The 13,621-nt window shown below is 41.6% G+C and overlaps 1 protein-coding gene across 1 annotated transcript; it reads right to left on the reverse strand.

Annotated features, from left to right (window-relative positions):
* Positions 1–10,816: 10,816 nt before the first annotated feature.
* On the reverse strand, positions 10,817–13,178 carry foxb1a (forkhead box B1a). Its single transcript, XM_084363759.1, has one exon. The coding sequence runs from the start codon at positions 12,807–12,809 to the stop codon at positions 11,868–11,870; it is 942 nt and encodes a 313-aa protein (XP_084219885.1). The 5' UTR covers positions 12,810–13,178; the 3' UTR covers positions 10,817–11,867.
* Between the last annotated feature and the right edge of the window lie 443 nt (positions 13,179–13,621).

A 13,621-nucleotide genomic window follows, 5' to 3' on the forward strand; every position in this document is an offset into this window, starting at 1 on the left:
ATTCCTCCTTCTGTTAACGCCATGACCCCGTCCACTGCATATGGAAAGGATTGTTTGTCTATAACACTGGGGGATGTAGATGAGGAGAAGTTCATGGACAATGTTCCTGGCTGTGTTCGCCCCCCACAAGCAGTGAGGCTCCCCTCCCTCTGTTTTGTTGTGCTTTGTGAAAAAAGTTGATAAAAACAGGTTGTAAATGGAGATGGGCAGTTGGAAATGAACATGTTGGGGTGGAGCAGTGAAGCGGGAAATCCAAATATACAAGACCTCAAAGAAAACTGGCAAAAGCGGAGAGGGAAGCCCCGCGGACGTTGGGGAGAAAGCATTGAAATTCAAACTACAGGAGCAATTGAGAATATTGTGCAACAAGTTAACACTAAATATTGAGATTTGTACATAAGCTTTCGTAAGAGGCATAAATAGTATTTGATTTAAGATGTCATATGTAACATTACGGCATTAAATGTCTAAAAACAACTAGATTTTTGTTATATAGTTTGTTGAGTTGTTTACTTACATTATTCCAAATGTTTTCATGTATATACATTTACACATTTTATTATGGGTATTTCATATACATTTTAATCTTTACATATATAAATTGTTACATGTATGGCTGCAGCATACAATACCAACAAAATGGTCAACATATAGACATTTTTCATATACAGTTTTCACTATGGGAATGTCATATATGTTACAAACATATATCTCCACATATCCAAGGATGTATGTGTGTTATAATCATATATTGCCTTATAGGTAACATTTATGGCAGCATCACTCTTGATATAGGGGCATATATGTCATATATTAAATTTCAGTATGGGTCTTATAGCAAAAATTACAGATGTTAAGTGTTTCAAAGTCATTTCTTCCTCTGTATTTGGCCCTCACAACAACAACAGTTTCCTCATCAGGTTCACCAAACAGACTTTGCATCGGCACTGTTCATATGTATATTCTGTGCGGATAAAACTAAAAGCCCAGAGTCTAAATTCAATATTTGCTAAGCCTCTGTTTGTTATGAACTTAACTATTAACAAGATCTAATAAAGTATACTTAAGGTCTTCAGGAAATCCCTCAAGATGTATCAACATACACACGGATATCATCAGAAAAGGAAGATTGACAGTTGAAGCTCGCTTTCAGAGAGCTATAGAGTAACGTTGAGAGTGGCACAATTGGATGAGCCGCAAACAGTATCAGAAAGGGCCTGGAAAGGAATGAGCAGGCAGGGAAGCTTCAAATCCCCTCTCAACCCTAAGTGGGTGGTCCTTTCACTGTGGGTAACCGTGCAGTCGCCAGGCATTCGCACGGAGGGTTTTGAGGAGGACTGGCTCTCCAGACGCAACATTCACCGTCCCAGGCCCATACATCCACAGAATTAGATTCATGCTACACTGACTTTATTTAAGCTAAGAGTCCTGGCAGCGGCCGCATTAAATGACAGCCAGTTCTCGGGGCCTTTTCTCTGGATTAAAGGATGATTCAGGAGAGGAAAGCAGAATGGCTTAAGAAAGAATTCACTCAGGGAGAAAGAAAGTCCATAGTTTATCTGAAAAAAGTAACTGAGACCTGCAGAGGTTGCCAAAGTGTATTGAACGCTGCGGACATGTGTGGGGATTGACAGAGAAACATGCTGTAGTCCTCCCTGCTCCCATACAGGACCCACACACATTCACGTCCTTTCCAGTTCACACATACATTAAAATATTATATAAATATTACAATTACGGGAAAATCCTCTAAAACTTAAACATTAATATACTAAAAATGGCAGTTTTTTGCATTTAGAAAATGTAATTTTATGATAATATAACACTTTTATCCAGTTATATGATACTAAACCTACTTCCCTGGTTTCTTCTTTACAAAGATTGCAATGTAGTTCCTTTTTCTTGAAAAGCAAAGGATCAGTAATACAATTAAAAATGTGACTTTCTTCACTGATTTTATAAAAGTCATCAAATTTTTCAGTCAAGCATTTTTTAATCGCCTCTATACTTAGAAACAAATATTTATATGTAAAACAGGAAGATTAAAGAACAAAAGGACCCATCAAAAGGTCTAAATTAACAAATCATTGTACATTTTTAGTCACCATCAATAATCACTTAACATAAGTAACTTAGCTTAACACTTAACTTATAATGATGATGATGACGATGAAATAACATACAAACCAACATTATATTTAGATAATCTCAGGAACACTTTAATGGCCACTGAGTGCCACCCAGGCCTGGGAATGAAAGCCAGCCAGCCTCCACGCCAAGCACATGAGAACTGTTTAAGTTGGCCCCACAAGTCATACATTTGAATGATTTCAAAGAGACCTCCAATTAAAAGCTACAAACATGTCTTTGGAATGCGAACTAACACAATTAAAAGTGCTTCATGAGTGTATTAGAGGAATAAGTTGTGAATTAGCACTTTGAATACACAAGGCTGTTTTCATTCCCGAATCCTTTCACTCATTCAAGCAGCAGAGGGAAGGAGGTCTTTTTGAAGTCAGCCGGTTCTCTTTCTTTCTCTCTCTCTCTCCGAGCAAAAGAAGATTGAGTCAGCCTAATCTGCTCCTTGTACATTTGAATGTCTTCTGCAAAGAGCTCATCCTGGCCGCTTGATAAAGGCCCAGGTGCAGAGACAGTGGCCGTGCCTAACTTCGTCTCTGTGGGGGCTGTAAATCACGGCGGGGGGAGCCCGCCCTTTGAAGATACAAGCTTGCTTTCCCGGCTGATTTGTGGCCAGGAGGGCAAGCCCTTTTCCAGTCCTGCACAACGCTCTCGCCAAACCAGAGAGGGTGTCACAAGGAGCTGGACTCATAACTCGCCGATATGCTCGAGGACCCTCAATCAGGCTGCACAACACACACTCCATGAAGTGAGAAGGAGAGCTCCTGACTGTCAAAGGTCAAGTGGAAGGAGACTCGGGTGACACCATGGGGATTTAGTCACAGTCGGAAAAATCATATGCAAACAAAAATGTTTACTTTGCTCTCGTGAGAAACGTCATTAGGAAGTTTGAAAAACAAGTGTTGAAGGAGGAGAGCTTTTTGGATGTGTTGAACACAAGTTATAACTAGCATGACCTTTATGCTGCAGACTTACTTGAGATACTTAACATGTGGAATTATAAATAAGGCTTATAATTAATTTGCTGCTGCAGGGCCCAGGCAGAGTGTCGATCATTCTGCATTGAGGCATTTTTTCATAAAATGTTCAGAAGCCACAGTGGGGAAAATGGTATTTTTCTACTTATCACTTGTCCACCTCTTTGTTCTTTGGGCTTAAAAACAAGGCCAACGCCATGACACACACACACACACACACACACACACACACACACACACACTGGCCCTGCTTTTCATTTGTCCACTACAGTGCCATCTAATGATGCCAAAAGAAAAGAAATTAGCCGACCATTGCACGCTCCCTTTAAGCGAGTCATTAAGGTGGCCAGTGCGGAGCTAAAGCTGAAGCTCACTGTGTCACACAGGCTTGCATTCCTCTGTTTGTTATTTAGATCCTTATTTACACTTGTTGTCAGTGACAGGCTGGAAGCACAGCAGTGGCTTCCTCCATGGGCCCAATAACAATGAGCTGTAGGGAGCAGCCCAGCGAGGCATTTAGCCCAGCCCTGCCCTGTCTCGAGAAGAAGGGGAGAGGGAAGTTTACTGCCTGTGAATCAGAGACTTTCCCTCCCCACACACCGAGCCTTCCTCTCCTGCTGATCTCTGCCCCACAGCTCGGAGATCATACTGTCAATTGGGAGAGACGGAAGTTTGAGTTAAGGTTTTTTTTCCCCCTTGAAATGACTCCAAAAACAGAGATGTGGTGGCACAAAACTGGTCAACTTTAAGAATAAAGTAACTCAAAGTGGCTCAGTCCCCTCATTCGCTCTACTTTAGAAAAGAAAGATGGATGCACCAACCAACCAAGTGATGTTCATTTGTGGTTCTTAAAGTGCTGCCCTGGCTCTTTCATCACGTTTCATCATTCTGCGCTTTTGCTAATGAATTTAATGACCCAAAAAAAGTGGAAAATGAGAGGAACGCCACTTTTTGAACGCATCATCACAAAAACCGCCACACAAACTGGGGCTTCTGTGCCCACATTTTGGAGCAACTCAACTCCATGCGAAGAGGATCTCAAGAAACAAAGACCCTGCCAAGTTAAATCAATGTTTTCCTTAATGGCAGTGGCAGGTTATTATTTTTTTTTTTACATTAATTTCAAGAAAAAACTAATCAGAGATAAAATAATTGTAGCTAGAGGAACCACAGGGCCTTGAAAGCTTGTTTGATGACGGCATATTACATCATTCATAAAGAACCACATTTCCCAAGAGCATTGGTGACTCCTATCATCACTACGATTCAGATTAATGAAGTGTGCAACGCACGATAAGAGTACACAAAAATCACAGTTTAAAACGAGCGTTATCTGAGCCGTGTATGGGTGTGTGCGCCCATTGTGACCTTTTTGTTTGGCGACTTCCTGAGAAGACAAGCCGTGCGTTCGGAGGTATCAGCAGCTGTGTGCTACGTGCCTCTGATCCGAGCAGCTATTGACTTCCTGAGATTTGAATTAATTACTTGCTTCACAAGAGAAACTGGATTGCGGTGGAACCCCCTAAGAAGTCCACTCATTCTTAGGAAACTGCCCCATGGACTTGCAGATGGTTTCACTGAGATGTGCTTTCCCATAGAGAACAATTATACAGGGGATTGTGGCGCTGGCATAAACCTGGAGCACACAGTCTCCATTCTGAACATTTCAAAACAGCCATAGGGGAGGTTTGTGACTTAACATAAATTAGACCACCAGGGAATGGGGAGATCTGAAGTGGCGGAAGGGCAATATTGCAGATAAATGCAGTGTGAAGAGCTTCTGCGCCACAGAAGAAACAGAAAATTACACTGTGACACCTCAGAATCAAATAATAACCACATTAAAGCCTTTTAATGTTTGACAAACCTGATCGCGGCAACCTTTTTCTGCATAAAGGTTTCTGGTTTAGCTGATCCCTCCTTTGTGTGTTTTCACTCCAAGAGAGGAAAGAGCAATTAATGACGTGTAGAAACAATTACAGATGATGGTTCTGAGGCCTGTGTGTTTCTGTCTGAAAGGGATTAAGTTGCTGCTGCGTTTGTATTCTGCTTACTTTCAATTGGCTCCAGGCCGTGTGTTTGGTCTTGTTAGTGCCAGCGGCCCTGAGTGAGGAGTACACTTCAGCTGTGATGAAGTATCCAGGAACGCAGAGGCTACCAGTGGCTGCTAATTAACCTCACATTGTGTTCACTAACAAAGAAACAAAGGAACAAAGTGGAATTTCAATGCAGGAGATTATCACAATCACAATGAGCGTAGTGCCGGATCATGCACTTGATAGGGATTTTCACACTGGCCAGGACAACATGAGATTACATCAAAGACAGATGAAGTTACATTAACAAAACAATGCAGCCTTGTTATGCAATAACAATCAGCCATCTGGGCCTTCTCTGGGATAGCAAAAAGCCTCAGAGTGTGCAGCAGCCCCGCCAGAATGATGCGTCTTCCTCTGCAACTTCTGCAAGATTGCATTTGATTGTGAGAACTTTATTGCGGCTTTGTTCTGTCAGAGAGGAGGTAGCATCCTTCCTCAAACACATCAAGACAAAGAGGAAACGGGCTGTGTGCTCTTCGCCGGTTATTGTTGCCTCTTGCCTCTGTCCCACCGGCTGAATGGCAATTACTGCCGACTTCCTATCCAGCACGGCGCCCGGGCCCGCTGAGGGTGCCCTGACCCTGCAGTATCCAGAGGGGAGAGACAGGAGCTGTCAAAACTCACACCTCTCCCTGCTCCCGTGGGGAGTGCTCCTCCAGCTGCTGCCCCACGGGGCCCCCGCTGCACACTCCTGCTAATCAGCTCCATCTCATCTCTGGAAGGAACTGGCCCCAAGTGGATGCAGGCCCCTTTTCTCACCTCTGCTATCTTGTGCACCTTTGAAGTCCTGCGTAAGTGTTAGTTTATGGCTGGAGAGGGTACGATAAGATCCCAAGGAAAGGTGATGAATTAGCTTTTCGTCCCACATTTAAAAGGGGAAATAGCGGGCTGCTAAAATCCACAGAATCTGTTACAGTTCTAACACCTAACAGCTAAAGCACTTGAGAAGCAAAAACATTGCAGTGTCAAATCTGTTAAGTGCCTTCATTAAAGCTGCTTGTTTGTATTTAGTAGGCTTCCCACACTGAAGCTCTGCATCAGCAAGCATTTGGTCAGACTCTAGCTGTGGGACTGTGTAATTAAGAAATAGATGTGATTATCAAATACCTATTCAGTAGGACAAGCTGGGACAGAGCAGACACTTCGGGCTCTCCGAACACACCCTCCATAAGTATGCGAATTTTGAAACTAGGGAATAAAAACGGATTAATCAAAAATTTACACAATAGAATTAGAGACTATCATCACACCTTCCCCATTGTAACTTTTGCTTAACTCACTTTAACAATGAGATTAAGGCGAGGTCCATGTGAGTCAGATGTGAGGTTGAGGTTGACAGGCCTGGAGCCTGAAGTGTGATGGATGTTTTTTCTGTTGGTTGTCTGTCTGAACCTGCCTCACATTTTCACACTCTCAGGAGCCAATAACAAGACATCTATATGTACAGAGACAGCGTCGGGTTGCCTCACATGTTGGAAAATATGACAGTTTTGCTGTCACAGCATTGTGAAACCACTGTCCTGTCCAAAGAAAACACATCTGAGGTTGTTAGTTGAGAAATGTCAAGTATGTTTTATTAGCTGGAAACCACACATTTTGCCTTAAAGGGCTTTACAATCTGTTTGGCATATGGCAATGTCTCCGACATTGTTCAGATTGGGAAAAACTCCACAAAAACAGAAGGAGAAAAGGAGGAAACATCAAGAGCAACAGGCGAAGGATCGGTGTTTGCAAAATATGTTTCCACTTAAAATTACATTTGGGAAAATGTTTCCTGAATGTGAAATTTTTGCACATGAAAACCTTGTTTTTTCACTGCTGACAATGTCAGAGCAGGAACTCTTTCATTTGCACCTCACACACCCCATCTGGGACAATATGCATCCTTATCTTGAATAACAATTACCACCCCATTTCCTAGGACCATTACATCTTCTTTACGACACCTACTTCCATTAGAGAGCTTAAATTTCACCGTCTGCAGCTCAGGAACACAGCGAAAAAACTCTTCCAAATATATTTTCACTCATTTTTTTTGTGACAAGCCCGAATACGAAGCGAGAACCTTTAAATTTATCACGTTAAAAAGTTTCATCACAGTTTATAAAACCTCTCAAATCTACGGCCTGCTGTAACTTGCGCGTATATAGCCACTGTCTGCTGCAGCTCAGTGGAATTTCGCCGCTGCCACCCGCTGACATAATTTGTTTCACAGTCACCACCCAGCAGCATGAATCAGATGTTGACACTCTAATTTCATGCACACATGGGTGTTTGGCTGAGCCAGCCTTGAATGCTGCTGCACTCCCCTGCCTCTCTCTCCCTGCAGCTGCCCACTATACCTGCCCTTTGCCCTCCGACACAGCCATGTAATGTATTTAGCCTGGGAGTCACACATTATGACTGATGATTTAACCATATAGTCTCATAATGATGATGTGCACCGTGAGGACAGGGGTTGCACTTGTAGGGGTATTATTCCCACAATGCACTATTCTTTTGTGATGTCGAATAAAGATTTCTGACCAAATCTTGTGATTTGAAAGATTTACTATGTGTGATTTGTGCAACCATGGTTAAAAGAGTCATAGAAGGTCACATATAAGTGCCTGATAATAAGGATTTGCATTCAGCAGCTCCTTCCCACCCATCACTGAGTTGCTTTGCTAAAATAAATGTGTTTACCGTGGTCCGCAGCTCCGTCTGAAAATATTTGTTTTACTTTGTTGTTTTTATAAAAAACTACATGCACTTGCAGGAAAAAATAAAACATAGCCACTAGCCATGTTTCAAAATGTCAAAGCCTTGTCAAGGATTGACACATTCGCCGAGCATAATTAATGCAAGTTTTGTCTATCACTGATTATTTTGCCTCCTCTTTAAAAGTCAGCGCTGACAGTCTGCTGTGGGAGAGAAGAGGAGCTACCTTTGTGGTGTTTGGTCCATGTCCTCATTCTGTCAGCCTCAAAGAGCCAGCACCAACTATTTTCAACACTTTGGTGACCAGCAGGATAACGGTGAACACACATGTATGCCAAAGAGAAAAGGTGAATTCCCAATATCTCCAATCTGACAGCTCCTTCTCTGAGTGAGCATAAATCCACAAGATAAACTCATAAGCAAATAAGTTGTTTGTGTGCAGTGGAAGCAGGATAACGGCCGGGGTTTTATCAAACACTTCCTCTTGACAAATATCCAAACAATAAACACACAGTAAATAACAGCACCCTGTCCGTATCAGCTCCCTACTTGAGGTTAAGTTGAGTTTATTGCGGAGGCCACTGCCTGCATGCATTAAGCAAATCATAAATTATACATGCTAATTACCTTGGGCCTCCACTTTAATGAATTATTTTAATTAAACTACAACATTGGGGTTTTGCATGTGGTCTATATTTCATCCCCTGCCGAAGATGACCTTCTTCTTTGTCTAAGTGGAACATAGTTGAGAGAACAAGGACAATGCAGACTCGGATTATACAACTGAGTTCATACTGATGCTGCTGAACTGTGGAGGATATTGCCCGGATAATAGCAAAAACAGATTTTATTTGGATAGGGAGGAAATGCTTAAAATGGAGTAGATTTGCAGATTAGAAAAAAAATATTAGAGTTATTTTTATTCAGAATGATGTTTTCCAGGCTATTTATCTGACTGTCAGGTGTCTGATGAGTTTCCTACGTGGCGGGGTCTGATATGTGTTTCCTCCCACCTGTTACATCATTTTTTAGTGCCAGCAGTTTTACACTTTTTCCTCTCAGGGGTTACATTTATTTGCTTGTTTGAACATTTTGTGCAGGAAATGCTAAAGGTGGTTATTAGTTTAAGTGTAATGGAACTGAGTGCCAGCCAAACAATGCCCTCGTTGTGTTTGTCTAGACTGACTTCATACCATTTATGTGCAACATTTCAGCCATCTCCTTATAAAATCATCCCCGTGCAGGTCTGTTTTTATATATGCTATATCTTCTTATCTTATATGTTTTTATCGTATATGATTTTGTCAGTAGTGTTTACTTTTTATTTTTTTTATCTTTAAGCACATTGACTCTATGCCTGTTGTATGAAATGTGCTATATAAATAAACTTGATGATGATGTTGCTCTCTCTGCTCCAAAAACATCAAGTGGAAAGTTTTGGTCATTTTTACATTTAACAGGACTTCACCATAAATGACTTGTAATTCACAAAAGTTCTTTTCAAACATCCATCTATATATTTTCCATAAATATTTTACTTATAACAGTGCAATACATTCAAAATAAGACAGAAGTAAGTACACTGAAATCCAAATGAATAGGAGAAATTATGCATGAGTATAAATGTGTAATAAATATTGTCATTATATGTTGGCACAATGTGTGTGACACACGTGTTGCTGGATTAAATTGCTTGAATGTGCTCAGTTAAAAAAAAAAAAAAAAAAAGGTCGCACATGCTTGTTAATGTGATTTAAATTGTAATTGTATTAAAAAAACCAGAAAACAAAATAAATCGGGTTTCAAAATTAAAGCTTGTAATCTGGCGTTGCACTTTCAATACATTTAATCATCCAGAGTCAGAATTAATGTTACACACACAAATGCACAAAGTGAGGAGGGGGGGAAAGAAGAAGAAGAAGAGGAAGAAGAAGAAGAAGAAGAAAAAAACTAACACTGTTGTCCAAACAGTCCATGGGGGGAGGGGTGGATTTAAATTCCAAAAGGGTCTTGCAGCTCGTTTCCTAGTTCCCCAGTCAGCAATGTGTTTGTGAAAAATCAGTCTTTTTGTCTTGCTGAAAAAAGGCTAAATCTACATTGGTGGCCCAGTCTAAGTTTGCTATTCTTTGCACTTTCAATTCAAGTGAATGAGGGGGAATGAAGTGGCCCGAGACCCCTTTATTTGATCTACTCGATTGCATAAAGTGACGGAATTCTAATGTATTTGTTTAATACCCCGAAATAGGCTGCAGCTTTCTATAGGGGAGGCAGATAAAGCGCGTTTTTTATTATTTTTTTTTTATTTTATTTAAGCCATTCTTAAAAAATAAAAAAGAATCGAATAAAAGGAAGAAAATGTATTTTATGCACTTCTTCTGCCTGTTTATAAACCTGTTGAATAAAAAAAAGATCCTGCGATGCGGTCGAAACCGAGAAAAAAAAAAATCAACGTGACACTGACTGCTAGAAGTCGAAAAAAAATATGTGACGATATTAAATCGGACACTGTGTGCAGCCTTTTCTTAATGTTTATTGTTGGGCTTAATTGTGTTTAGCCTACAGCTTGATGAATGAGCCCAGTTGTCTGCGCTGTGACCATGGCATCGCAACTCCATGCATCCTAATCGACTGCACGACTCATTTCTCTCCCCACTGCCTCAGTGCAACTCTCACACTCTGAAATCACACAGGTCCGGATACAAGAAGAATGAAAGTATTATTATTATTATTATTATTATTATTATTATTATTATTATTACTATTATTACTGAAGGGAGAAATCCGACGAAAAAGATTTTCTGCCATTTGAATAATAACCATAACAATATGTTTTCCGAGACATGTAATAATAATAATAATAATAATAATAATAATAATAATGATAATAAGCACCGTCTTAAATTAAATCTTCAGAAACATTTTTGATTGTTTACTTCACTTTTAATGAGAAAATATTTCGATGACCAGCTTTTTTTTCCTTTTTTTTTTTTTCCAATTCATTTGCAGACTGTTTGCACACTTTTTTTCCGAAAGCACGCATGCTTGCAAAAAAAAATAATAAAACAAACAAAAACAAAACAACAGCAATAACAACAACAGGAACAACACAAATTTTTAGAATGCATGCTTTACCTAAAAAATAAAAATAAAAATAAAAAAAAAAGTACAAATTTACAGCATCTGATACACATGGTCACCACAGCCTTTTAAATTAAATGCTTCACAGAACATTTTCTGGAAAATAGATATCTAAAACATAAAACTAAAAAGTGCATTTTACAACATTTCAGTATCAGTTATTTGCAATATTCACATCTTGCATTTTGAGGACGTCTCACAATACTACTTTTCCATTTTGAAAAGATTTTCATAACTCAGTTTGCTTTTTTTCTTCTTTTTTTTTTTCTTTTTGTACAGGGATGGTAAGAACAAATCTAAACCCTAGTCCTATTTGGTATACCCTTACCCATCATTCCAGTAGTAGAAGCAAACAAAAACACAGAGCCATTGCCTCGCAATTTCATTGACATTACAGTGGTCACACAGGAACGGTGCAAAAGTTTTGCTATTCGATCAGACTGAAGAGGAAAACTGCCACGGGAATTACAAGCACCTCAAAAATCAAGAGTCGACGGTGCCAAAAACAAACTCCCCCCCCCTGGATCTCCTCAGTGGCTCCACGTTCAACACGCACATGTCACAATAAACTGAAAAATAGAACTATCAAATAATTTATATTTTCAAGAGCAATACTTCGCTGTGCGATTCTGTGCTGGACTTCTATGACACAATTTAAAGCGACACATTCAACACATACACAAATAAATCGATATGCAACTGCAACTCGCCTTGATAGTTTCCGACGACAGAAAATATAAACTTTGGACTCGGTAAAAGGGTTAGGCCTGGGAGCCGGCCAGCAGTTCGTTAACTCGGGTGAGAGTTGAGCTGGTCAGTGCACCGCCACAGACTGCAGTGTGGAGGGGCTCGTCAGAGTCTCGCTCGGGGTCGCAGGGCTGCTTTGGCTCGTCGCTGTCTGTGGGGACGTCGGGCTCAGAGACTGTGGAGAGTTTGATAGAAAGGCGGGGATGTGTGGCGGTAACGCCGAGAAACCGGACATGGAGGTCGGGGTGGGCTTGATTGGCACAGGAATAGCCGGTAAGGACTGTCCCCCGTGACACAGGGACTTGATGGGCATGCCATAGGCACTGTAGTCGCTGCTCGCCATGGAGATGGGGGCCGCCGTGTCAATCACGCTGGTGTTGTACATGTGGGGCCAGGCTGTCGTCAGCTGGTTGTGGAGCGGGTACCCGGCAGACATGGACTGCATGGTGGAGAACGCCAGGCTCCCCGGGACCTTGTACTCTCTGGCGATGATGTTCTCGATGGCGAACGGATGCTTAAAAGTTGACGACTGAGACACTCCGAGGTTGTAAGTTGACATTTGGGGCAGGTGCGTGCCGGTGGCCGCCAGCGCGCTCAGTCTCAGCTTGGCTTGCTGCTGGAGGTAATGCGCAGCATCCGACTGCTTACTCGGAGCCAAGTGATCGGACGAAGTCAACACTTTGAACCTTTTGCGGCGTCTCAAGAAACTTCCATTCTCAAACATGTCCCCGCAGCTGGGGTGCAGAGCCCAGAAACTGCCCTTACCTGGCTGATCTGGGCGCCGGGGGATCTTAATAAAACAGTCGTTGAATGACAGGTTGTGTCGCAGGGAGTTTTGCCACCGCTGAGTGTTTTCTCTGTAATAAGGGAATCTATCCATGATGAACTTGTAAATTTCACTGAGAGGCAGCATCTTCTCGGGGCAGCTCTGGATCGCCATGGCAGTGAGGGAGATGTAGGAGTAAGGTGGCTTCTGATCGCTGTACGTGTTTCTCCCTGGACGAGGCATCCTCGATGTTTTCAGGGGAGGAAAAAAAGCAGTAAAAAAAAAAAAAGTAGTCTCCCTTAATTCCTGGGCGAAAGCTTGCCGCTCTTCATGAAAACAACCGCGGAGGAAAAAGTTTCAGCACGGGCAGAGCTGGAGTTGCGTTGCGCGTAAAAACGACAGCCGGGTGGAGCGCCTCTGCAGTGTGCAGGCGGGCGGACGGTGCACATTTATGGAGTGACGGCTGCTGTAAGTCTTTCTTGCAAAGTAAGTCAGCTTGTCCCGCTAGCAGAGCTGAATAGACTTCATTTGGCGTCCTCGATAAGACGAGCTAAGTGGATGCCTCCATGGCCTTCCTCTAACCATCTGATAGTTTTATGTAGTGACATGAGCAGAAAAGACCCCTGTAGAGGCGCTCCATTAATGTGCCACCTCTTTGCTATCACATGACAATTGCCATGGGAGGAGGGGGCTGGGAGGAAGGCATAATCTGGTTTCATTTACACCTATTTACATGGACACCTTGGGCCAATGGAAATCATTTCCATTTGAAGACAGAAAAAGGGGTGAAAAGGCTCGGCAACCGGAATTGAACTGCGATGGCACTCAGTGTGTGAAGGTATGCGCTAAAATACTTCTTCAGCGGACTTTGCAGTTAATTCACGAGTATATAATGTTAATGGACGCGAGGATGATTCGGCATATTGTCAATTTAACGACATAGTGTCATAACTATTTGTTCTGTTTTAAAGGCAGATGTGAGTTGTATAATATCTACATGGATTTATTAAAAATATCCCTGTGTGTGATGAGCAAACCTTTTTTTTTTTTTTTTT

This window comes from Pagrus pagrus (genome assembly GCF_965226575.1).
Source record: "Pagrus pagrus genome assembly, chromosome: 10".
Lineage (NCBI taxonomy): Eukaryota > Metazoa > Chordata > Actinopteri > Spariformes > Sparidae > Pagrus > Pagrus pagrus.

Coding starts and splice junctions, on each gene's coding strand:
- foxb1a (XM_084363759.1), bottom strand. CDS start 12,809: ATGCCTCGTCCAGGGAGAAACACGTACAGCGATCAGAAGCCACCTTAC.